Here is a 26060-nt window from a genome sequence, read left to right as displayed (position 1 = left end):
TGCTTTCCTTTACCTCCTTTAGTGGCAACTAGAAGCAACAGTCTATCATGATGGTTAATCAGGAGTAGTCAGTAATGGTGGAGTGAGTCAAGATTTCATACTCCCAAATGATTTAGTCAATAAATTTCCACTTGAAACAGCAATGAATTTCAAATTAAATTGGTAAATTGGTTTATTACTGTCACTTGTACCATGGTACACTGAAGAATTGTTCTGCATGCCATTGATACAGATTGTTTCATCATATCAGTGCATTGAGATACTATACAGTAAAAGCAATAGTGGAATGCAAAATAATGTGCAGAAACAAACCCATATTTTTTTAATAAAACATTGACCTTGTAGCAACATTTGAGCTATAGAGTACAGAAACAGGCCCCTCAACTCATCTGATCTGTGCTGAGCTGCTTTTGAGGAAAATTAAAAATCGCACTGATTGTCTACATAAAGCACATTGAATCATATTTTATCTTAAATGATGACAAAAATCATGCTGTTCAGTTGAAGCTTTTAAGAAGTTTCCCTGGAGTTTTTACTTTTTAACTAAACAGTAGTTTTATTTTGTTGAAGAACCCATAAAGTAACATTCAAACAATGATTGTAGCTCTAATCCTGTTGTGAAATGAACAGAAGAGAGTAAGGCAGAGATGCTAGGCCTGCCTGTGCCTGGACCAAATTAAAAAAACACTATCAGCAGACTTTTAATTGTGCAGTTCCGCGATCTGCTCTCACAGGGAGTGAGACTCAAGGCTAAGTACATTAGTAGAATTCCTCAATAAGATATTAAACAAAGAGGGATTGACATTAGTCTCAGTCAGGATAGCTAATGATCAAGGACAATGTGTCTCCACTAAGTCTAGGAATTTATCTCTGGAATGCTAATAAACAGATAATGGCCCAGTGGTGAAAAATAAATGGTTCAAAGGTCACAACCTTGACCCAGCAAGGCAGGGTGATTGGACAATGCAAATTGCATGCATGTTTGTGATTGGGTCAAACATTCCTCCACAGACTTGCAGCATAATGAATGCACATAAAGAGAGTCCCACACTGCAGAATACTGAGAAAGGAAGGCTCACTCAGGAGTCAGAAGCCCACATGCACCCACTGACTGAACGAGGTGAAGATTCTAACAAAGACTCGGTCCAAGGCTCCCTGAAAGGCGGCATATAGAATGCTTGCCTTTATTGATCAAAGCATGCAGGGTATAAAAGTTAACAGTCAAATTACAGCTGGCCACATTCACAGTACTTTGTGCAGTACTGGCCACCACATTACAGGATTGGAGAGGATGTGAAAGAGGCTCACCATATATTCCTGGATTAAGGAGTATTAGCTGCAAAGGAGAGGTTGGATAAACTTGGATTGTTCTTTGTCATGAAGGCTGACTGGTAAGCAGATGGAAGTATACAAAATGAAGACAGGCGTAGATAGGCTGAAGTTCTTCCCCCCCAGGGTAGAAATATCAAACACTAGAGGGCACAGATTTAAACTGAGAGTGGGAAAATTTAAAGGAGATATGCAAGGCAACTCTTTCTTATGATAGAGAAAGTGTGAGGTGCTGCAATGCGCCTACCACTGGAGGAGGATAATCACAATCTTTGTGATTTTAGATGCATTTAGGCATGCTCATGAATAAGTCAGGAATGGAAGGATACAGACAATATACAGGTAGATGGGATTAGTTTAAATTGGCATCATGGTCAAAACAGACATGGTGGGATGAAAATGCGGTTCTCTGTTCACTCTAATAGCTCCAACTTAGATGCTGAGATCTGTCAAGTGTTTGCTTTGAATAATTCATACTGTCATCAATACAAATCAACATAAAATCAGAGAGTTGTGAAGAAAACATTAAAACAAATATTAGGGTTGTTTTCACCACCACGCCCCCTTCCAAGTCAGAAATGGAAAGTTTCTCAGGGAAATCAGTAGTGACAGCTATAACAACAGAAATTCACTCATTCATAGCCAGTCACCACATACCATTACAAAAGAACCACAAAGCCCGCAGAGGTAACAAAATTCTAACAAAGCGTTTCTAAATCAAGTCACGGTTAAAACACATGGATATTTGCCCATACTGAACTTTTTAGCACAAGTTATTCAATATTATAAACTTTAAAGATTATTACAAACATCCATGATGAAGTACAACTGACCAATTTCCATGGACACATTGTCTGTATCTATTTGTAGAGTTCTAAGGAAGAACATGCACAAGGATATGCATTAAATTGGGTCTTCTATGGAGCCCCGTACCAACAGGTACCAACAATACAGTTTTTAAAAACTAAGTAGTACAAGGTTGCAATTGAAGCTTCATTACTTAATTTCCATAGAATGAGTTCTTTCACGATAATAGATTTAATTTTACATTGGTTTGGCGGATTACAGTAAGTCAGGTCTTCAAGAGCTGAGGAGCATCTGTACAACATACCCCTTGGTCATGCTTTCTGCTTACAATTATTATTGACCAACCCAATAAAAAACACAGATGCCCTTGGGAAGATGCAAGTTAGGACAAGGATATAGCTGTGATTCATCAAAATGAACCAGCCAGCACAAGCTGAAGGCCAAGAAGCACATGCATGGCTGCTTTAAGGGTAAATGCCTGTGGGGCTATACCTTAATGAGCAGAAATGGAGAGAAATTGGAGGAAAGAAAGAAGGCAAAACAGAAAGCCATACAATTAGAAATACTGAGTATTAAAAATAACTTTTCTTACCTGCTTAAGTTGACTTTCATCAACATAGTTCATTACTGTAAAATGTTTTTGATAATCATCAAGATGATCCAAGGAGAAGGGCCTGGAAAGTTAATAAAACATTTCTCAATATGAAGGAATCACAGACTATTTTGAATCATAATGTTATAATACATATCCATGACTACAAAATGAATAAGCTTTTTCAGTTTGTTCACATTAAACATTGAAACACCTTTTGCATATGTACTGTACATTTAAATTCTGTCATTTATACTCCATAACCTCACACATTCTTAGCCCAATAAATATGCAACTTTTTTGCTCTAATTGTTCTTTCTTATAAAAATTGTTTTACTTTTGTTAAATTTATGTTTTCTTGTGAATGCTCCTTTCATGATGCCATGTTCCTGCAAAATGGCTGCAAGTAAGTTTTTCATTGCACCTGAGCAGACATGTGCATATGATAATGAAGTCAACTTTCGATTCTCATTTTCCAGCACGTGTCAGAGCTACCTTGCGCAGTTTTTCCATTATAAGCACCATTACCAAATGTTCTCTCTTTCTGTTGTTTGCCCTCATTAAGCCATCAGTTTGAAATGTTTGGTGGCTTCTATGAGACAGGCCACAGCTTCAGCACCATTGATGGATCATGTGATCCATGCTTTCACTTCAGCTCCATACTGATAAGGATTCGTAGGATTAGTGCCCTCAAAGACAATATATAAGAATGCAGAAAGGGTAATGGCTTTGCATTCAATTCTACAGTGACGATCCCAACCTTCGTTTCCAGCTACTTTAGTCCATTTATTGTAAACTGCTCTGGGAGATCCAAAGGGGTTAAACAAATGCATTTTCACTATCCTTGGTTATCATCAGCATTTGGCTCGATTGCCTGACCCAATCTTCCCAGTGGCATCGCATAACTATCATTCCTAGTTATATCTGAAGCTCTATTTATTTTACTTTATGACTTTATTAATTATTGGTCTTAAAATAATTTGTTTTATCCTCAGTTTGGGAATTTTAAACCATTTTTCCTCTGTCACAAAGAGCATTTAAAAGTGCTCCATATTAATATGTTTTTTTCTTCACTGCAAACAGAATTTCACAGTAATGTTGTGCCGATATGTGTATCAGGCTCTCAACGTTAACAAGTTCCAGCCATAGAGAAAAGGTGAAAAACAGTGGCAGCTTGGGAACAGGGTGATCAACTGGTCCTCACTGGTCACAGTCCCAGCCTAAGAAAATTACTCTAAGCCCTACAATTAACCTGGGACAGCATTTCCCTGATTTGGCAGTAATCCTCAATAAACAGTGCACATACATAGTCCAGACAGACACCCACATTAGAAGTTCAAGTTCAATTATCATTCAACCACACATGAATATAGACAAATGAAACAGCGTTCCTCCAAAGTCAGGGTGCAAAACACTTTGCCAACAACACACAGTGCACAACACAAGTAGCAGAGATGGCAGAAGTCCTTCACAATTAGGATGCAGTACTGAGAACAGATGGCCAACAAGAGGAACTTAGTCACTTGTCTGTTCTATGATTAAAAAGCATCTTGAGCTACAGATAAGTGTACATTGCTCTTCATTATATATATATCTGCCAGTGTAACAGATTTACTTGCATGCCAGTAGTCACATAGCCTGGCATCAGTATAAATGGATATGCTGAAATTGCTCTGTAACTCAGAGCCTTGCATATTTCTGCAGGCTCTCCATTACATTGTGTTGAATAACGGTATCACCACTTGAAGTCTGATCTCTAGCGTTGGTTTTCTTCGACACCAACTTATTCTTCCACCAAGTGAACACCAGAGGGAGGGGCCAGCCTCCAGTCCTTTAACAAATTCTAGCATGCCCACAGAGGCCTCTCCCACACAGCTTCAGCATCTCTATCCCTGGGCGACTGCAACTAGCAAGCCTAGCCACAACCAAGATAATGTAGCTCCCTTACCATCTGTCTCGCCAATGAACCAATTGACCAGACTTGCAATGTTCTATGTTACCAATTCCTACAGGATCTTGCAATCATAATAAAAATGTCCAAGACTGTCACTCATCTTTTTTGGGACTGCATACTGTCCAATGGTACACAATGAGCTGGGCTCCATCACTGTCAAGCAACTCGCCGATGGGATAGCTCTGCACTACTTGATGTTATTAGTATTGAGCAGTTATTTGTGATCGTAAAAAAGACATGCAAGACGAAATACAACCCTGACTGGAGCTGGAGCGACTACTTTGTTGAAACCCGCCACCATCTTACCTGAAACTATCTCCATAACTATGCATTGACAGAGGCTGAGGTGCCAAAAAACTTCTGTGTGGGTGGGTCATGAATAAGCTCCACCTTCAGATACCAGGAAAACTGACCGTTTAACGTACATGTATATATACACACACACACGTACGTCTCAAAAGAGCAACGTAGTGGAATAGAACCAAGGGGTTATATGAAAGGCTACTTGTTTTTAGGAAGAAGTATTTGTACAAATTACAAGCATTTTGGTGAAAGTGAATTATTTGCACCGCATGGATACCTAGCTATTATTCTTCATTTTTCCAAACAGAGCAGAACAGGCACCTCTGGCCATTTGAGCCACACCGCCCAGCAATCTCCTAATGTAATCCTAGCCTAATCATGAGATAACTTAGAATGATTAATTTACCCACCAACCATTAGATCTTTGAAATGTGGAGGAAACTGGATCACTCAGAGGAAACCCATGTGGTCACAGGGTAGAATGCAAAACACTCCTTACAGGCAGCAATGGGATTTGAGCTGGTACTGTAAAGCGTTGTGCTAACCACCACTTTACACTGCCACGTTGTCTGCTTCCTTAATTCAGGATTTCCAAAGTCAATTACTGTTCAGCGACTCATATAATTAAAGAATTGTTGCAGCACAGACAGACATTCAGCAATTCAAGCCCTTGCCAGATCTGTCCAAAATAATCCAGTCAGTCCCAGTACATTGCTCTTTCCCTGCAGTCCTGCAAACTTATTTCTCTTAAATATCTATCCAATTTCCTTCTAAACACACCAACTATATTTTGAATATCATTATTGGGAGAGCGAGAGAGAGTCAGATTCCATGACAGGAAACGATTGGCTTGCTGAGCTAGCTATTATTCAAACAGGTAATAGTTACAAGTGGAAAATAGTATGACATCTGATTATTTTGCTACGTGATAACTAGAATATTACTTAAATTAAAGACATATTTTACTGAAATACTTTAAACACACAGTACATCATTAAAACGTCCAAATAACTAAAATCTTATGAGCATGCACTTTAATTGGTTATTCCCCCCCACCTTAACTTTTCCTCAGTTTTGAAAGAAAATAACCTGATCTTCAACAGCATCATTGGTTGAAAAGAAAGTAAAATTTAGAAATACACCATTCAACTTTTTTTTATTTTAAAAAGCAATGAAATTGGTTTTTGTTGGCTTCACTGACTTAAACCAGTTACGTTCAACATCTAAGATATAATTACATTCCTTTATAAAAATACACACTGAAATTATATTTCCATTTTTTATACCTGTTGGAAAAGCGGAGCCAGAATACATTGTATGCATATAGCTGCAACGGGTGGACTGAACGGAGAAGAACAATGTACCGAATGTCAAACTTAACCAACCCTACATCTTCTCTCTCAAATAGCACCGGATTCTCAAGGTACTTGCACACCACCTGCAGAAGAGATAATGAAGAATGCAAATCTAATATAAAATTACAGTTGGCCCTCCTTATCCACCAGTTCCACATGCGCGAATTCAACCAACCGCAAATCGAGAAAACCCGGAAGGGCTCTTCCAGTACTTGTTGCTCAAACATGTACAGACTTCTTTTTTCTTGTCATTATTCCCTAAACAATGCAGTATAACAACTATTTTACATAGCATTTACATTGTATTAGGTATTATAAGTAATCGGGAGGATACGGGAGGATGTGCGTAGGTTATCATGGATCGGAATCGAAAAAACCGAAGTTCTCTTACTAAGTCGGAACAGGTACATCTGGTATTATTTAGAGTCAGTTAGTCAAATGTTTGTCTTAGTATATAGTATATATTTTACCTTTCTATGCATATAAAACTTAAGAAACATATGTTTCAGCGCCGGGCTCAGTAACAGAAATTCCCAAGTTTGATCCAGTGACAGACTGCTCCCGAGCACGCTCTCCATCCCTGCCGGGTTGATGTGAAGGATCAAAAACCCAAAACCCCAAAACACAATAATTAAACCATTGCGTTGCTTAGTAATAATTGTAGCTTTCATCGGAGCAGGGATTTTCTCACTTTAACCTTTAAAATTGTTCCGATCGTTGACCGACTGTAGCCTAACGCTTTTCCAATAACCGATGGTGTTTCGCCTCTTTCTGATCGCTTTATTATTTCCACTTTATTTTAAATTGTGATTATTTTTGTGAACAGAAACACTGCGGATTCAGAGCTCCGCTGCTGGGTCCTAATGTCCACCGCACTGAGACAGGTTAAATAAGGTCCGGGGTTCCGCTGAGTCCCAAGGACCACCGCATTTAGACAGGTTGAATAAGGGACTTGAGCATCGACGTTTTTTGGTATCCGCGAGGGGTCCCGGAACCAATCCCTCGTGGATAAAGAGGGCCGACTGTACTATTAGAGATTATTAAGCATGGAAAATTCTTCAGGAGTTAAAGGAATAGCACTCAGTTAAAAGAAACAAGAACGTCACCATCATTCAAGGACAAGAATAATCACCATTATTTTCACAGAGAGACTTAATTTACCACTATATTGAGGGACAGATACTTTGGGAGTCTGGATCTCACCCAAAAAAGATAAGCAGATATTAAAAAGTGTTGCTTCTGATGAAGTTGCTCCTATTGGAAATTTATATTTCTACAGAACCACTTGCTTACACTTAAAAATATTGTATACCGTGTAATTACGATGACTGAAACTGCTGAATTTAATCATCTGTTATCATTGTGCTGAAAAGGTATTTTGCAACATTATTTTGACTTTATAGGGATTTCTCCCAAGAGATTCTTCCAACAGATTCCATCCCCTCTGCATGTTTGCTCTTTGTGTTTGGATACTGGTTTATTATATCTGTCGCATGTTCCGAGATACAGAGAAAAGATTTTGTTTGCATGCCATCTAGAAAGAACATTCCTGCACAAGAACATCAGGGAAAGCAAAAGAAAGCATAATACAATATATATCAATACAGTTACAGAGAAAGTGCATTGCAAGTAGACAAGTGCAAGGGCTGATGACAAGTACATTAGGAGATCAAGAGTTTCTCTCTCAACAAGTAGCAATAACCAGCTGTACCATGCAGGTACTACTCCACCAAAAAACAAACCACATACGAGGGGGACAATTATGACCCATCACAGTACTTAAGGCACTTTGCCACCACCCTGCCCGGTGACTCATCCCCGGGTGTCCTGCAAATAACCACATAGTTCCATAATTTTTCAGGTCAAGTCCAACCCACCTTGGGCGTACCCTCCCTTTGGCGAATGATGTAGTTGAGGTTGTTTGTAATGTGCGTGTCCAGACCGCGAGCAAGGTTCCAGGGTTTACAGATCCAGTGATTATCCTCACCTCTGAGAAACAAAACTAGATAAATTAGAAAATAAATTATAGAATAAAGATGATCCCTTGTGGTGTTCTGGTGACTACTTTACTGCAAATACTTCAACCATTCACATGCAGGCTGCAATGTCAGTCGAGGAAAAATAATATCCTTCTTGATCGTGCACCAGTCCACCGCCTCTTCAAGCAACAGCTACAAATTCTCAGTCATACAGTGGCATGCAAAGGTTTGGGCACCCCTGGTCAAAATTTCTGTTACTGAGAATAGTTAAGTGAGTAGAAGATGAACTGATCTCCAAAAGTCAAAGTTAAAGATGAAACATTCTTTTCAACATTTTAAGCAAGATTAGTGTATTATTTTTGTTTTGTACAATTTTAGAATAAAAAAAGGAAAGAAGCACCATGCAAAAGTTTGGACACCCCAAGAGATTTGAGCTCTCAGTTAACTTTTACCAAGGTCTCAGACCTTAATTAGCTTGTTAGGGCTATGGTTTGTTCACAGTCATTGTTAGGAAAGGGCAGGTGATGCAAATTTCAAAGCTTTAAAAAAACCCTGACTCCTCAAACCTTGTCCCAACAATCAGTAGCCATGGACTCCACTAAGCAGCTGCCTAGCACTCTGAAAATTAAAATAAATGATGCCCACAAAGCAGGAGAAGGCTATAAGAAGATAGCAAAGCATTTTCAGGTAGCCGTTTCCTTAGTGTGTAATGTAATTAAGAAACGGCAGTTAACAGGAACGGTGGAGGTCAAGTTGAGATCTGGAAGACCAAGAAAACTTTCCGAGAGAACTGCTTGTAGGATTACTAGAAAGGCAAATCAAAACCCCCGTTTGACTGCAGAAGACCTTCAGGAAGTTTTAGCAGACTCTGGAGTGGTGGTGCACTATTCTATTGTGCAGCGACACCTGCACAAATATGACCTTCATGGTACAGTCATCAGAAGAAAACCTTTCCTGCGTCCTCACCATAAAATTCAGTGTCAGAAGTTTGCAAAGGAACATCTAAACATGCCTGATGCATTTTGGAAACAAGTCCTGTGGACTGATGAAGTTAAAATAGAACTTTTTGGCCGCAATGAGCAAAGGTATATTTGGAGAAAAAAGGGTGCAGAATTTCATGAAAAGAACACCTCTCCAATTGTTAAGCATGGGGGTGGATCAATCATGCTTTGGGCTTGTGTTGCAGCCAGTGACACGGGGAACATTTCACTGGTACAGGGAAGAATGAATTCAATTGAATACCAGAAAATTCTGGAAGCAAACATCACACCGTCTGTAAAAAAGCCGAAGATGAAAAGAGAATGGCTTCTGCATCAGGATAATGATCCTAAACACACCTAAACATCATCGAAAATCTGAGGATAGACCTCAAAAGAGCAGTGCCTGCAAGACAGCCCAAGAATCTCACAGAACTAAAAGCATTTTGCAAGGAAGAATGGGCGAAAATCCCCCAAACAAGAATTGAAAGACTCTTAGCTGGCTACAGAAAGCGTTTACAAGCTGTGATACTTGCCAAAGAGGGCGTTACTAAGTACTGACCACGCAGGGTGCCCAAACTTTTGCTTCAGGCCCTTTTCCTCTTTTGTTATTTTGAAACTGTAAAAGATGGAAATAAAAAAGTAATCTTGCTTAAAGTATTAAAGAAATGTGTCATCTTTAACCTTATGCCTTTTGGAAATCAGGTCATCTTTTACTCGCTTAGCTATTCACAGTAACAGAAATTTTGACGAGGGGTGTCCAAACTTTTGCATGCCACTGTACACTGCAGCAGGAAATTCAATAAAACATAACCTCAGCATTACCTACCTGGCTTGACGCTGTTGGTAACAGCTAACAAACTGAGGCAGCTCCGTGCAAAGGTTATAGGTAAGTGGCAACCATTTTGGACCATTCACGCCTCCTGTTCGCCTAGCCACAGCAGCCAAGCAATCCTTTACTGTCAGTAGGCTTTCACATGGAAACTGATTGACCATAACATGAGGCCTCTTCTCACTCAGAGTCCTGCAAATGTTTCAAACAAAACGTACAAAGAATGTGAAAATTGTCAATTGAACTACATTGATTACATAAAAATAAGTTCTAATATCGCTGTTAAAGAACATGGTAGAATAGTAGAAAGTACAAAGTTAGGGGGGAAAAAAAAAGCACAACAGGAGCAAAAATACACCACCATGTCCGCCATTTTCCCCTCCCAGGAAACATGATAGATCTAAGCTGGCCACAATCCCTTTTCTGTGCCCATTCCCATATCCCTCAAAGTTTCAAAATGTTTCACACAAGAAATAGGACTATGCCATGAACCATTCAAGCCTGATTTTTTTCAGTGTCACTTCCTGCTAGACACTCTCCTCATCCACTGAAATACCCATTAAATGCCTCCTTCCTCAATTCCAATACATTTTACTGGTACTCTCGGGCAATAAATAGTGTGGAGATTCATCTCGTCAGTCCAAGTAGCATGCAGCCTAGGGTTGAGGGTTGCCATGACAAAGACAAATCTGTCCATCGTCCAACATAAGGCTTTTGCCAATCTGCTCTTTAACAAGTTCAACTTTCACAGTAGCCTTGTTTTTTGCAATTAAAACTGAATTTTGATGGGATTAATTTACCCCGGAAACTCTTCTTGCTAAGAATGTGCCACTGACCTGTAGTCTTTAAAATGATCACACAAATAAAGAATATCTGCTTCCTCCTCATCTTCTGTAAAGACAAAGCGCGGAGCATTCAGACTATTCAACACTTGTTTAAAATCTGTATAAACCCTAGACAAAAAATATAGATGTTAAAACACGAGGTACAAGTGGTTCACGTAAACAATTTGTGCTTTCATAAAAAGGACGCAAAATTAAAATTAAAAAAAATACACGAGACAATTCAGACTCAAGAGAGACAAGCACATCTTGACTACATTCTTTTCCTCCTACAACCACCTCCTCCTTATTGTTGAGCATGAAGTAACCCATTTAGCCCCTCCAATTTGTTACTACATTCTACTAAATCAAAGATACACTTCATCCCTAGTCCTTTCACTCCAACTCAGTTCCTGAACAACAATTATTCATTTTGTTTGTCAAGTTTTCAACCAGTCAAGAAAACCACAGGCTTGTGGGACACAGAGATCCAAAATTCTACAACCTTTTTTGTATGAAATGCACTGACCTCATCTATGAACAGGCCTGTTTTAATTTTTAAAAACGCAAACAACAGGAATTCTGCAGATGCTGGAAATTCAAGCAACACACATCAAAGTTGCTGGTGAACGCAGCAGGCCAGGCAGCATCTCTAGGAAGAGGTACAGTCGACACTTCAGGCCGAGACCCTTCACTGAAACGCCGACTGTACCTCTTCCTAGAGATGCTGCCTGGCCTGCTGCGTTCACCAGCAACTTTGATGTGTGTTGTTTTAATTTTTGTTACTTTTTCTGGTTGTGAATTATCCCATACAGCATATACTTTCTATCCTTTTAAGTTGTTATAAAAACATTGATTAGATCACCCATCAATCTTCTACAATCTAGGGAATCAAGTCTAATTTGTGGAAAAGAGGCTCATAATTTAACCTTCCTATCCAGTGTTATTCTGGTTAATCTACGCTTAACCCTCTCCAGATTAATACAACATTTCCAATTTCAGTGCCCAAAAAAAAAATGCTACCAAGTGCAATCAAAACAAAGTTTAAGGAAAAGATAGAATTCCAAATTTCCTGAAATAAACACAAACAATGCCTGTTTTTGTCCACTGGTTTTAAAATCATTTGTCTGGGTACCTCAAAACCTCCACTAATCCTAGCTTCCCATCAAGTATGCTAATCCTTCATTCTTCTTAGGTTCAAGTCAAATGATCTCAGACTTCCCTAAAGTGAATATAATTTCCCTCTCAGTCTAATTATCAGATAGAATATAAATGCCACTCATGCTTCTAGGAAACTCCTCTGCATTTATTAATTAAGCTGAAATTGAAGTACAGTGCCTGGTAAAAGTATTCAGCCCCCAACCCTTTGTTCACATAAATGACTATTACAACCAGGGATTTCGATCAATTTAACTGAACTTTTATTTGTGAATCACATGCTCCTCCCACCCCCCGCCCCACTGTAGGGCTCAAAAACAGGGAAAGTTCTAAAGCATGAAAAATGAAAAAAAATACCAAAAACTGAAATGCCAGCAAGTCAAAAGTATTCATCCCTTTGCTCAGTACTTAGTTGATCCACCTCTCACAGCTATTACAGCCAGCAGTCTTTTTGGATAAGTCTCTATTAGCTTTGCACAACTTGATGGAGCAAGATTTACCCATTCCTCAATACAAAATTACTCAAGCTATGCCAGGTTAGTTGGGGAGCAGCAGTAGGCAGTAATCTTGAGGTCTTGCCAGAGACAATCATAAGAACATAAGACATAGGAGCAGGAATAGGCCATCTGGCCCATGGAGCCTGCTCTGCCATTCAATAAGATCATGGCTGATCTGGCCATGGACTCAACTCCACCTACCTGCCATTTCCCCATAACCCTTAATTCCCCTCCTATGCAAAAATCTATCCAAACTTGTTTTAAATATATTTACTGAGCTAGCCTCCAGTACTTCATTGAGCAGAGAATTCCACAGATTTATCACTCTCTGGGAAACGCAGTTCCTCCTCATCTCCGGCCTAAATCTACTCCCCCGATTCTTGAGGCTATGTTTCCCGATTCTTGAGGCTATGTTTCCTAGTTCTAGTCTCACTTACCAGTGGAAACAACTTTCCTGCCTTATCTATCCCTTTCGTAATTGTATATGCTTCTAGAAGATCTCCTCTCATCCTTCTGAATTCTAGCAAGTACAGTCCCAGGTGACTCAATCTCTCCTTATAGTCTAACCCCCTCATCTTTGGAAACAATCTGGTGAACCTCCTCTGTACTGGCTCCAAAGCCAGTATATCCTTCTTCAAGAATGGAGACCAGACTGCACGCAGTATCCAGTTGAGGCCTCACCAGTACCTTATACAGTTGCAGCATAACCTCCCTGCTCTTAAATTCAATCCCTCTAGCAATGAAGGCCAATATTCCATTTACCTTCTTGACAGCCTGCTGTACCTGCAAACCAACCTTCTGTGATTCATGCACAAGCACTCCCAAGACCCTCTGCACAGCAGCCTGCTGCAATTTTTTGCCATTTAAATAATAATCTGATTTTCCATTTTTCCTTCCAAAGTGAATGATCTCGCATTTACTAACATTGTCCTCCATCTGCCAGACCCTTGCCAATTCACTTAACCTATCTATATCTCTCTGCAGACCCTCCGTATCTTCTGCACAATTTGCTTTTCCACTCAATTTAATGTCAGCAACAAACTTAGCTATACTACACCAGGTCCCCTCTTCCAGATCATTAGTGTATATCGTGAACAGCTGCGGGCCCAGAACCGACCCATGGCACACTGCTCACCACTGATTGCCAAGCAGACTAACACCCGTGTATTGATCAGGTTAAGGTCAGGACTCTGGCTGCTCCTCTCAAGGACATCAATTTTCTTCATTTGAAGCCACTCCATGTTTGATCTGGCAGTGTGCTTTGGATAAAGATGAACTTCTTTATCCAGGATATCTCTGTAATTAGCAGCACTTATCTTCCCATCAATCCTGACCAGCTTCCCAGTCCCTGCTGCTGAAAAGCATACCCATAGCATGATATTACCTCCACCATACTTTTCAGTACAGATCAGGTTACCTGGCTGATGTGTAGTATTACATTTACACCACATGTACTGCTTAGTGTTGAGGCCAAAATATTCCACTTTAGTCTCATCTGGCTACAAGACCTTCTTCCACATCTTTACAATATCTTCTAAGTGACAATTTGCAAAGTGTTATGGGCAAGGATACGCTTTTTAAAAAAAAAGCCAGGACTTCTTCTTTGCCACTCTTCCATAAATACTCTTTTTGTGCAAGGCCTTAGAGATTGGGGGCCATGAGCCTCATCTCCAGATGCACCCAGAGTCACAATACCCTCTCTTACAAGTGACATTCTTCTCCCAGCAACTAAGTATATAAAAGCCAACTGACCTTAGCAGTGTGGCTGTTGTTTCATATTCCTTTCCACTTTTTCATGTTGGACTGCAGAGCTCCATGTTCAGTGGCTTTGAGCTGGTCTTGGATCCTTTACCAGATTTGTGCTTCTCTACTATAATTTCCCTGACTTGCCTTGAATGCTCTTTTTAAATTTTGGTTTGGTCTGTTGAAAATACTATGCTGTTGAATTTCTTAGAGAGATGGGATATTTATTCAGGTGATCTTCCAATTCTCTACATCAACAAATTGGGTGAGTTGCTAAGTTAATATATAGTATTGCACCTGAGAAAAGTTAGCATAGTAATTACAAATTGGATGAATACTTTTTTGGCATCACAATTTTTGTTTTTAATTTTTAGTAAATTGTTGACAGATTTTGGAATTTTTCCTGTTGATTTGATATGGTGCACAATGTTTTGTAAATTAGCTCAAAAAATCCTACCTCAATATATTTTACAGTTTAGAAGATGAGACAGTAAAATGTGAAAATAGTTGTGGGGGCCAAATACTTTTTCAAGGTACCACATTGACTATTTATTACATGCAATACAAGGAGAAAGAAAGATAAAAACATGCAGAAATACACTCAAACTTCATTCAAAATTGTGTTCATGGATTTTACTTGGAAAACACTGAAGCATCAAAAGTCTAAAAAGTCAACTATCACAGCCCATTTTTTTAAACCAAGTTATTAGGATCGTTTTACCTCAACAAATTTTTTGCGTAGTGTCAGATTTTCTCTGAGGGAACTTCATGGCGACTATCAAAAGCTTAGTGGGATCACATTACCCTAACTTCTAAATGGTGGAATTGAGGGTTGAAAAAGTGACTATGTATTTTTTGGCTTCTAAAGATCTTTCAAACTGAACTCTGAGAAAACCAAATAATATAGGTTGAAACACTCTAGACTGGCACGCTTGGGACTTGACAGGTGCCAGACCTCAGAGAATACATTCCAGAAATTACCCACAATCTGCTTCATTCAAACAGAAGAACTGTTTCTTTTAAGTATAGACACTTGCCAAGTCATGCAAGGATTCCGAGAACTGCTGGCAACTCAAAGTTTTGATAAGTTGGAAAAGCTGTCGGCTGAGATCACAAAAGGTTAATTAGCTACAAATTAGTTCAGATCTGAGTTAATTAGAATAGATCTATAATACAGGTTCAAAACATGCTGAACCATAGATGCTGCCAAATCACAGAATGCTAGACTAGTACGTTTCAAAATGCTGCATTTCTGAGAAAGTTCAGAGAAGCAAAACGCTCTTGAAACTAACAGCTGTTTGCAGTTGATGACTGGAGCTAAGTGAACGATCTGTCAAGGACACTGAATAAATAGGCAGTGTGTAAACTGAAGAGATAAATAAAAGGGAGCTGTCCAAGAGAACCAAGGCCGTCCTTTTAATTGAGTACCTCTATTATACTGATAAATGCATAACTTAGCAATTACCTCAAACAGTACAGATTGAACTCCACCACTATCATTACCTTCAGAAATATGAGAAAATTGAAAGGCACAAAAAGGTTGAAACATACTTGAAAATTTTATCCTTCTGATAAACTGGTGGTTCTATTGGAAGAGGAAGAATTTCTTTATTGCTAGCTAAAATATCCTGAAATTCAGAAAATGAATCTTATTAATATTTTGAAACAAATAAATATATTCTTATAAATACTTCATCAATAACTTTCTTCCAACCATAAAAGATCACGTGGGAAAGTTTATTGATGATGGCACAATTATTCAATTCCATTGACAACTCATCAACAACTGAGGAAGCCCATGCCCACAGCAAGCAGGACCTGGCAATATTCAGGCACAGATGGGTAAGTGGTAGGGACAATTTATGTCTCAAAAGTGCTAGATAACCATTCAGCAAGGTAGGATCTAATCACCTGTCTTTGACTAGCACCGCCTTTACATAAATATCACCACCAACCATAAAATCAACTGATCCAGCATATTAATACTGCAGATCCTAGATAGAGCAGATCAAAGATCAGGTATCCCAAGGTGTATGGCCCACTCCTACCACCCCACAGGCTTTTCACTATGTGTGAAGCATGTCAGGAACACCCTGGGATATTCTTTGCCCCGATGACTGCAGCTCCAACCACGCTCAAGTGACACCATTCAGAGCAAAGCAGCCCAACCAACTAGCAATGCACCCATTACCCAAATCTTTTGTTCCTGCACCTCTGGCACACAGTGACTGTAGTGTGCACCACCATCTACAAAACAGTAACTCGGAGGTTACTTCAGCAACATCTCCCACATCTCTGACTTCGACCAACAAGGAGGATCTCAGGGAAAGGAAACACCATCACTTTGAAGTCATATACCACACCAATTCAGAAATACCATTTCTGGGCATAAATACTGGAGCTCCCAACCCAAAAGCTTTCAGGGAATCTCTTCATCGGAAAGAATGTAGTGGTTTGAAATGTTGGCTCTTTACCATAACATTAAAGCCTCTCAGGAAGAGGGGTAAATGCAGGGAACAGGGTTTCACCATGATTAAATTTCACCATAATTAAATAGCCCTCAAAAAAAGTAGTGCCAAGACTTAAAAGATTGGTCAACTGACAAGATCACAATGAAACCAACATCTACCCAGGCTACCCCAGCAAAGAGTCAACAACTTCAGACAGAGGAGCAGCAATACAGATGAGATAAAAGATAAAATCCCTAGATATAAAACATACAAGATTGCTAACAGCTAAAAGTCAAAATCTTCAAATTAATAGCTATATTACTCAGTATGGTAAAATACAAAATATTAATTTGACTTCTCCATTTCATGGTGTTCAACTATGTCATTTCAAGTCCTTACCTTAAAATAATCTTCTGGTGGCTCACTGATGCTTGCATCAACCTCCCTCAAATCAGCTGGTTGCCACGGCAACAACATGCACTTCCGGATCAGAGGGTTTTGCTCACCATGCGTATGATCCCATGTGACCTCCTCTACATAAAACATTCAGTGAAAGTTTTGAAGTGATTCCAAATTTAGTCATAGTCATACTTTATTGATCCCGGGGGAAATTGATTTTCGTTACAGTTGCACCATAAATAATAAATAGTAATAGAACCATAAATAGTTAAATAGTAATATGTAAATTATGTCAGTAAATTATGAAATAAGTCCAGGACCAGCCTATTGGCTCAGGGTGTCTGACCCTCCAAGGGAGGAGTTGTAAAGTTTGATGGCCACAGGCAGGAATGACTTCCTATGACACTCTGTGCTGCATCTCGGAGGAATGAGTCTCTGGCTGAATGTACTCCTGTGCCCACCCAGTACATTATGTAGTGGATGGGAGACATTGACCAAGATGGCATGCAACTTAGACAGCATCCTCTTTTCAGACACCACCGTCAGAGAGTCCAGTTCCATCCCCACAACATCACTGGCCTTACGAATGAGTTTGTTGATTCTGTTGGTGTCTGCCACCCTCAGCTTGCTGCCCCAGCACACAACAGCAAACATGATAGCCCTGGCCACTACAGACACGTAGAACATCCTCAGCATCGTCTGGCAGATGTTAAAGGATCTCAGCTCAGGAAATAGAGACGGCTCTGACCCTTCTTGTAGACAGCCTCAGCGTTCTTAGACCAGTCCAGTTTATTGTCAATTCGTATCCGCAGGTATCTGTAATCCTCCACCATGTCCACACTGACCCCCTGGATGGAAACAGGGGTCACCAGTACCTTAGCTCTCCTCAGGTCTACCACCAGCTCCTTAGTCTTTTTCACATTATGCTGCAGATAATTCTGCTCACACCATGTGACAAAGTTTCCTACTGTAGCCCTGTACTCAACCTCATCTTCCTTGCTGATGCATCCAATTATGGCAGAGTCATCCGAAAACTTCTGAAGATGACAAGACTCTGTGCAGTAGTTGAAGTCCAAGGTGTAAATGGTGAAGAGAAAGGGAGACAAGACAGTCCCCTGTGGAGCCCCAGTGCTGCTGATCACTGTGTCGGACACACAGTGTTGCAAGCACACGTACTGTGGTCTGCCAGCCAGGTAATCAAGAATCCATGATACCAGGGAAGCATCCACCTGCATCGCTTTCAGCTTCTCCCCCAGCAGAGCAGGGCGGATGGTGTTGAATGCACTGGAGAAGTCAAAAAACATGACCCTCACAGTGCTCGCTGGCTTGTCCAGGTGGGCATAGACACGGTTCAGCAGGTAGACGATGGCATCCTCAACTCCTTGTCGGGGCTGGTAGGCGAACTGGAGGGGATCTAAGTGTGGCCTGACCATAGGCCGGAGCAGCTCCAGAACAAGTCTCTCCAGGGTCTTCATGATGTGGGAGGTCAATGCCACCGGTCTATAGTCATTGAGGCCGCTGGGGCGCAGCGTCTTCGAAACAGGGACGAGGCAGGACGTCTTCCACAGTACAGGAAATTTGTTTTTGTATATCAATATAAATACTGCAATGAAGATGGTATACAGCCAACATCCCTGCATATCAATCGAATAATAATAATAATAAACAAAACAACATCTAAACTACTGCTTTGATTCCAGGACGGTGGGATGGGAAGAGGTAAAAAAAACAGATATTACATCTGTTGAAGAGTCCTCATGAAGGGTTTAGCCTGAAGCATCAAGATGGTCATAGGTGCTGCCTGACCTGCTGAGTTCCTCCAGCAACTGCATACTCTTGTGTTTAGATATTACATCTCCCTTGATTGTGTGAGAAATGCTCTGAGGAGTGATTGTTGAAGGCAGAAGAATGGAGCTCAGATTCTTGAAGGGACCAAAATGCTCAAAGTGGAAAGAAAGATGAATCAGATGGTGTGATTTTACTGCAAGTGGGGGAAATTTTAAAGGATGATCCATTGAATAGAGACAGGCAAAGTGGAGAATAAAGACAAAAGGAATCGTATCCTTGCTCTATCCAAGAGAGGGTGTGGGAGCAGAAGTACTGGAAGTTGATGATATGTAATTAAGGATTTTGCCACCTACTTCAGAAGAGAAGCTATGCTATCACAAAAAGGAAGACATCTCAGAAATGACTTAATGGAAAGTCCCATCACTAAAGCAGGTGACATCTCAGAGCTACTCTAGACCTGTCAGTTTTCTGGTTTCTGACAAAACTAATTTAACAAACACTACGCATATCACACACAATTCTTTTTAAAATCCTGTCCTTCAATTTCTTGCAGACATTACAACCAGAAGTGCAAAATGAAAGCAGAAAGATGAAGACATCTTTCAGGAGTAGATTCAGGCAATGAATCAATTAGGAACCATGTCCAACTACAGCAGATGGACACGTCAGTGAACTGTTAAAGAGCACCTGCAGCAAAATCCTCGGTGCATGTACACTAGCTTTAGAGCAAATATTTACCAAAGGTTTTCAAATAATTAGCATCACACTGCAAACCTGGTGGGTTATAAAATAAAAACCTTAAAGTTCAAAATACGATTATATAGCTCTGTAACAGTAGTCAATTCATTAAGAGACATAAAGAATTGATCTGGAAACACGAGTTCAAACCCAGTACCTGTGAAAATTTAAAAAACACCATTCTTAATTCAATACACAAAGAAATACAACTAGTATTCTCCCTCAATATGGAATTGGCTTGTAGGGCTGCATGTTCTAGTTCTGCTTCTTTATCTTCTCTTATGACTACAACAGCAAAAGTGCGGAGTCTACTAAATTGATATAAATTAGCAACCAGGTGCCCCAATCTGCAACTATTAGCAGCAAAATACATTAAAACAATTTTATGAAATAACCACCAGGGTTTCTACTCACCTCCATGATTGAGATCCTGCAATGGCCACAATAAGGAGAAGGCCATCTGTCCCATCCCATAAAAGAAAGGGACAATTTGAAACGTTGGTTCATCAGAGTGCTGGATCTGCGACCCAAACTCATCCATGACATACCAAATTGGTACCTGTTCTTCAGCTGACTGCGGATGGACAGAAGAAATAAAATCAGCTTCGATGCAACTTTTCCAAATGGAACACAAGGCAGGATGATAACCATCCCCTCAGCTTTAAAGTCAATTAAACGATAATATCTGATTACTGCATCACCACAACAAATCACCCTTTACAAAGGAAATTACCTCATCTGCCCAAAAGAGTATTCCTTTTGGAATCAAAAGTTGCTAAGTAGAAAAACAGTATTTTACCTTTTTGCCAAAGTGAATTGCTGATAACACCGCTAACACTGGTATAGTGCAACCAATATGTTAAACTACCCTTTAACATTTAGATCCCTCAGAAATTAGATCCACTATTGTGAAAAATCTCACACTACAAACATTTAATAACGCAGCTTCAATCACAGCATTGTACAACTTAATTAGAAATATTTTTTCTATTAAATTTGCATTTTAAAATAGCATCCTTCTTACCCCTTGGTTCAGCTTGTACATGTGGCTAAAGGCCCACAGCTCCGCCAGCACATTGTCAATGATATCGTCATCTGGGACTTCTCCATGGAATTCCACCCCAGTAAGGTTGGCCATTCGGTGCAGCAAGCCAGGGATTTCCCAGAGCTGCTGACGAGCTTGACCCACTCGGTAGGTCCAGGCATGATCTATTAAGAAAATACTGTAATACAGGACATAATTATTGGAAATAGTGCCCAAAATTTTTTTTATGGTAAATGATCAAGTACAGCTATAATGCTGTAAAATATGTTTCATCTTGCAAAAGACAAAATACAGTACTCTAAAGTGTAGGTCACACAATATGTCAGGTTGTCTTCTCCACTAGTTGCCTTTCCATCCTTAGGTCAAAGAACCAAACTTTAAAATTGTTAGTCAAAGGTTAGCCAAGGAAGGAAATATTCAGACATTTGTTTAAGGAGGACTGAAATGTGGGACAGTGACAAGGCAACAAGAATATATTGTGACAGTCTGTTGCATGGCTGAAGGTACCTGAAAGAGCAAGGCTGGTTAACAGGAAGGGAGGACAGAAAACAGGAAAGCTCAAGTGAAGCCTCCAAACGAAACAACAATGAGCTCAGCTTCACAGAGGATGCCAGACAAAAATATTGGCTTATTCACCCACAGCAGATGAGATGCAGCACGTAATGTTCTCAGCACATGAAGGAGAAATGACAAACAGTCCCAACTAAAAGGTTGATGTTCAGAATGGTTTGTTGTAATAAAGTTGACTTACCGATAGCATAAAGTTAGCTTGCAGTAGCAATTAACCAGTGCAAGAGTTAGACAGGATAGATGAGGCAAAGGGGGCAAGTGCAGACAAATTACAACTAAAGCTAATAAATTCAGAAAAGATGCAGCCTTGTTTAGTAAATGGAGAGAGTTAAATTAAACTAAACTCAAATATAGTCAGATGAAACTTTCCACAGTAAAACACTGAGGACATGTAGAAGCACTTTTGTTTACATCACAGCCTGAGGACAGTGTTTAAAGAGGGCAAAAAATAAGAACTGTCTCTTACCTATCTGGGTTTGCTGCCTGAAGCCCATCTTCTTTGGTGACAATGACTTTGTAAACAGGGGGTGTCCCTGGATTAACAGACATCTTTTGCTCTGAATCATCATCTTCAACCTCTTCATCTTCTACTTCCATGATCCCAAATACTTCACCCGCATCAAACACCTGAAGGCAATGAATGAATATCACTTCAATTTCCATTGCAGCAAGACTGGCCAAAAGGTGGAAAGAGTTCACAATTTCAAGGGAAAGGACATACTTTACAGAAAAGCTAATAGACTGGTTCTCACTTTTGTTCCCTGAACTCAAAATCTTAAACACATATCACAGAGCTATGGGAACCTGTACAAACTCGCTGTCATACCTCAAAACAATTTAATTAACCGTGAAATGCTTTGTGACATTTACACTGCAGAAGGCAGTACATAAATGCAAGCCCCTTCCATCTTTGCTAAGTTTAATAATTTGATACAGCCACTACAATGTTCATCCCGAACAAATTCAAAGCTAATTAGTGACTTTACAAACAGAACATGTTTCAAAATTCTCTCATTTCCACTACTCAGGATGATAATTACCCAGAATTATCAAAGTGGTTTAAAATTCCTCACAATCAAATGGAAAGTAATACCCACATGCCAAATAATAATATTCTGCGTCCCAGAGTGAAATTTCATTTGAGAAATAGGTAACTTTAGGTAATTTTTTCTAGCACGTCAATGCTTACCAATGGATAAGTTGATCATATTTGCTAAAATATTCCCATAACTGATGGGCATTTTTTTTTTGCTTCCATTCAATCTCATCTTGAACTCTGGACGTTTGTATGTTAGACTCTGGAAATAACCTCAGATCCACAAAGCTCTGTCGAAAAAGAGTTGCTCTTGTCCCAGTACCCCTGTGAACTGTCTTGTTTATCTGGCCCCATCCCCTTGACCCTCAACTGCTCAAACGATAATCTCAGCCTTCTACCCCATAGTGTCCAGTTACTCCAGCAATACTTATCTGTCTTATAGCTACCTGGAAACAACGTCATGCCCTGATCAATCTGAGTGAAGAACTGTTTTCAATCATATAGTAAAAGCATTGAATGAGGTGTTTCCATTGGACACAGAGATCCACAGCAGAGAGACAAGAGACTGAAATGCTGGAGGAACTCGGTGGATCACGCAGCATCTGATGGACAGCTGACCTTCCAGTTTGAGACCCTTCACCTACAGCAGAAGAAGAACTCTGTGACCGAATTTACACAGATCTTGTCAGGCAATGTATATTATTTTTATTATTCCAATCAATATGATCATGGAGGACTTATAAGTGAGAACTGGATGGCCCGGCAGTCTCTGGTGTCAGTGAGGATCAGTATGGAGGCCAATTAACTATTAACAAGGTCAGCCAGCACAGTGAATTCAAAGTTTGGTTATAGTGATTCTCAAGGAATCAAGTCTGGATTTCACAGGTACACCATCCTGTGGCTAAAGAAATTCCTCTTCATCACTGTTCTAAAGTGACATCCTTGTATCATACTAGTAAACACATTTTCCACCTTCAGCCATGTCAGTATACTTCAAACAGAACAGAACTATTCTTTCAACCAACACACATAAAAGTTGCTGGTGAATGCAGAACTATTTGCCAGTAAGTGTGGGACAAATATATTTGGTGCAAAAAAAAGTGATAGAAATCTGAAAGCACTGAACGTTGAAATACTCCACCAGCATTCAGAAAGAAAAACAGTTAATATTTCAGGTTAATTAAACTTCTGACATAATCATCCTGAAACATGAGCTCAATTTCTCTCACTAGATGCTGCCAGACCTGTTAAACACTTCCAGCATTGCCTGTTGCAGTTTTCTAATTCTAGCCCTCTAGATCAAATAATATTAACCACTTCTGTCTGAAGACGTTTCCCCAGAGGCAATACAATTATGTTTATTTCCACTCTGTTCAGATTGGCAGTGGAGTTAGCTGCCAGCTTTCACTTGTCCCCTAGACGCAATCAAAAGAGATTAAAAATGTCATTTATTCAAGGCATTAATTATCTACCAAACAAGGCACTATACTTCCTACTACTTTGGGACACGCTGCACGTTAGAAGTCCTGCATGAACATCGATTATTTCTCCAACCATCCTTCTTCAGGAGTGGTAAAAAAGCCTACTTTGTGAAAATCCAGGCCGATTCTCACCCCCGCCCCACCGTTCCCTTAAATACAGACCAGCCATTCCTAATCTGGTCTCATGGGCTGCATCAGCAAATTAAAAACATACCCTCCTGGCCTACGCTTTGTTTCCTTAAGGAAACATATAGCTATTTGATGAATTCAAGAAAAAAAATGAACTGCCAGCTAGACAGTTTGTAACATTCCCTTGTACGCCCCGGAAGAATTTGCAACACATGTCCAGATCTCGACCAGCCGCCTTCAGATCATCAAAGGCCACAACCTCATGTGCCAGTTTATGGTGCAAGCTTTTCCAGTAAAGCGGAGGCACCCCTGAAGCTCGCAGAGCCGCGCCGTGAACGTCTATGAAAAGCTGGAAATCCTCCTCCGGCCCCGCACCCGACTCCATCTTCGCCACACGTGAACTGAAGAGACCCCGGCTCCGTGCGCACCGCCGCTTAAAGGTAATGTTTAGTCGCCGCCTACAGGATTCTAATATATATCGCCCGACAAAAAAAAAGTCTCCTCATTTTCTAAGGCAAAACCGATATCGGTCCAAAATTACAATAAAAATTTCTCACAGTTTGTGTGAAAAAGAAGAGGAATTGCCTACCACGTTATTCCGTGCCCTCACTTCGGGAAGTCTGATCACCTAGCTATACTTCTACTCCCTGAGTGTAGGCAGAGACTGAAAACTGTAGCACCAGTAGTGAGGACCAAGGGAAGTGCACAGGAAGCACTGCTTTGAATCGGTGGACTGGACTGTATTCAGGGATTCATCTCCGAACCTGGATGAGGAAGCTGCAGTTGTTACCAACTTCATTAAAACCTGTGTGGATGAGTGTGTGCCCACAAAGACTTACTGTATATTCCCAAACCAAAAGCCATGGATGAACCAGGAGGTATGTCATCTGCTGAAGGCTGGATCTGTGGCATTCAAGTCTGGCAACCCAGGCCTGTACCAGAAAACCAGGTATGATCTGCAGAGGGCTATTTCAAGGGCGAAGAGACAATTTCGAACGAGGTTGGAGGCAAGATGGGATGCACAACAACTCTGGCAGGGCTTGCAAGACATTACTTCCTACAAAGCGAAACCCAATAGCATTGATGGTAGCGATGTTTGATGAACTCAACACCTTCTATGCCCGCTTTGAAAGGGAGAACACAACTACAGTTGTGAAGATCCCTGCTGCACCTGATGACCTTGTGACCTCTGTCTCAGGGGCCGATGTTAGGCTGTCTTTAAAGAGAGTGAATCCTCGCAAGGAGGAAGGTCCCAATGGAGTACCTGGTAAGGCTCTGAAAACTTGTGCCAACCAACTGGCAGGAATATTCAAGGACATTTTCAACCTCTCATTGCTACGGGCAGAAGTTCCCACTTGCTTCAAAAAGGCAACAATTATACCAGTGCCCAAGAAGAATAACGTGTAACACACATCAAGGTTGCTGGTGAACGCAGCAGGCCAGGCAGCATCTTTAGGAAGAGGTACAGTCGACGTTTTGGGCTGAGACCCTTCGTCAGGACCAGTCTCGAAGGGTCTCGGCCCGAAACGTCGACTGTACCTCTTCCTAGAGATGCTGCCTGGCCTGCTGCGTTCACCAGCAACTTTGATGTGTGTTGCTTGAATTTCCAGCATCTGCAGAATTCCTCATGTTTGCAAAGAATAATGTGTGCTGCTTTTATGACTATCGCCCAGTAGCACTCACATCGACAGTGATGAAATGCTTTGAGAGGTTGGTCATGACTAGACTGAATTCCTGCCTCAGCAAGGACCTGGACCCATTGCAATTTGCCTATCGCCACATTAGGTCGACGGCAAATGTAATCTCAATGGCTCTCCACACGGCTTTAGACCACCTGGACAATACAAGCACCTACATCAGGATACAGTTCATCAACTATAGCTCAGCATTTAATACCATCATTCCCACATTCCTGATTGAGAAGTTGCAGAGCCTGGGCCTCTATACCTCTCTCTGCAATTGGATCCTCGACTTACTAACCAGAAGACCACAATCTGTGCGGATCGTTGATAACATCTCCTCCTTGCTGACGATCAACACTGGTGCATCTCAGGAGTCTGTGCTTAGCCCATTGCTC

At 40.5% G+C, this 26060-nt stretch overlaps 1 protein-coding gene across 1 annotated transcript in view; it reads right to left on the bottom strand.

Moving 5' to 3' along the window:
• Positions 1-24407, bottom strand: part of ttll12 (tubulin tyrosine ligase-like family, member 12) — a 39168-nt gene extending 14761 nt beyond the window's left edge. Inside the window, exons 1-11 of the mRNA XM_063058119.1 lie at positions 24243-24407; positions 21804-21964; positions 20747-20945; positions 20137-20296; positions 17197-17330; positions 15899-15975; positions 10965-11081; positions 10126-10320; positions 8218-8329; positions 6272-6423; positions 2729-2810 (exon numbers count right to left, since the gene is read on the bottom strand). Coding sequence (XP_062914189.1) covers positions 2729-2810; positions 6272-6423; positions 8218-8329; positions 10126-10320; positions 10965-11081; positions 15899-15975; positions 17197-17330; positions 20137-20296; positions 20747-20945; positions 21804-21964; positions 24243-24368 — 1515 coding nt within the window. The 5' untranslated portion in view covers positions 24369-24407. The remainder of the gene's footprint in view (positions 1-2728; positions 2811-6271; positions 6424-8217; positions 8330-10125; positions 10321-10964; positions 11082-15898; positions 15976-17196; positions 17331-20136; positions 20297-20746; positions 20946-21803; positions 21965-24242) is intronic.
• Between the last annotated feature and the right edge of the window lie 1653 nt (positions 24408-26060).

Source organism: Mobula hypostoma, chromosome 9 (assembly GCF_963921235.1).
Source record: "Mobula hypostoma chromosome 9, sMobHyp1.1, whole genome shotgun sequence".
In the NCBI taxonomy this organism is placed as follows: Eukaryota; Metazoa; Chordata; class Chondrichthyes; order Myliobatiformes; family Myliobatidae; genus Mobula; species Mobula hypostoma.
This window is presented reverse-complemented; position numbering and strand designations above follow the sequence as displayed.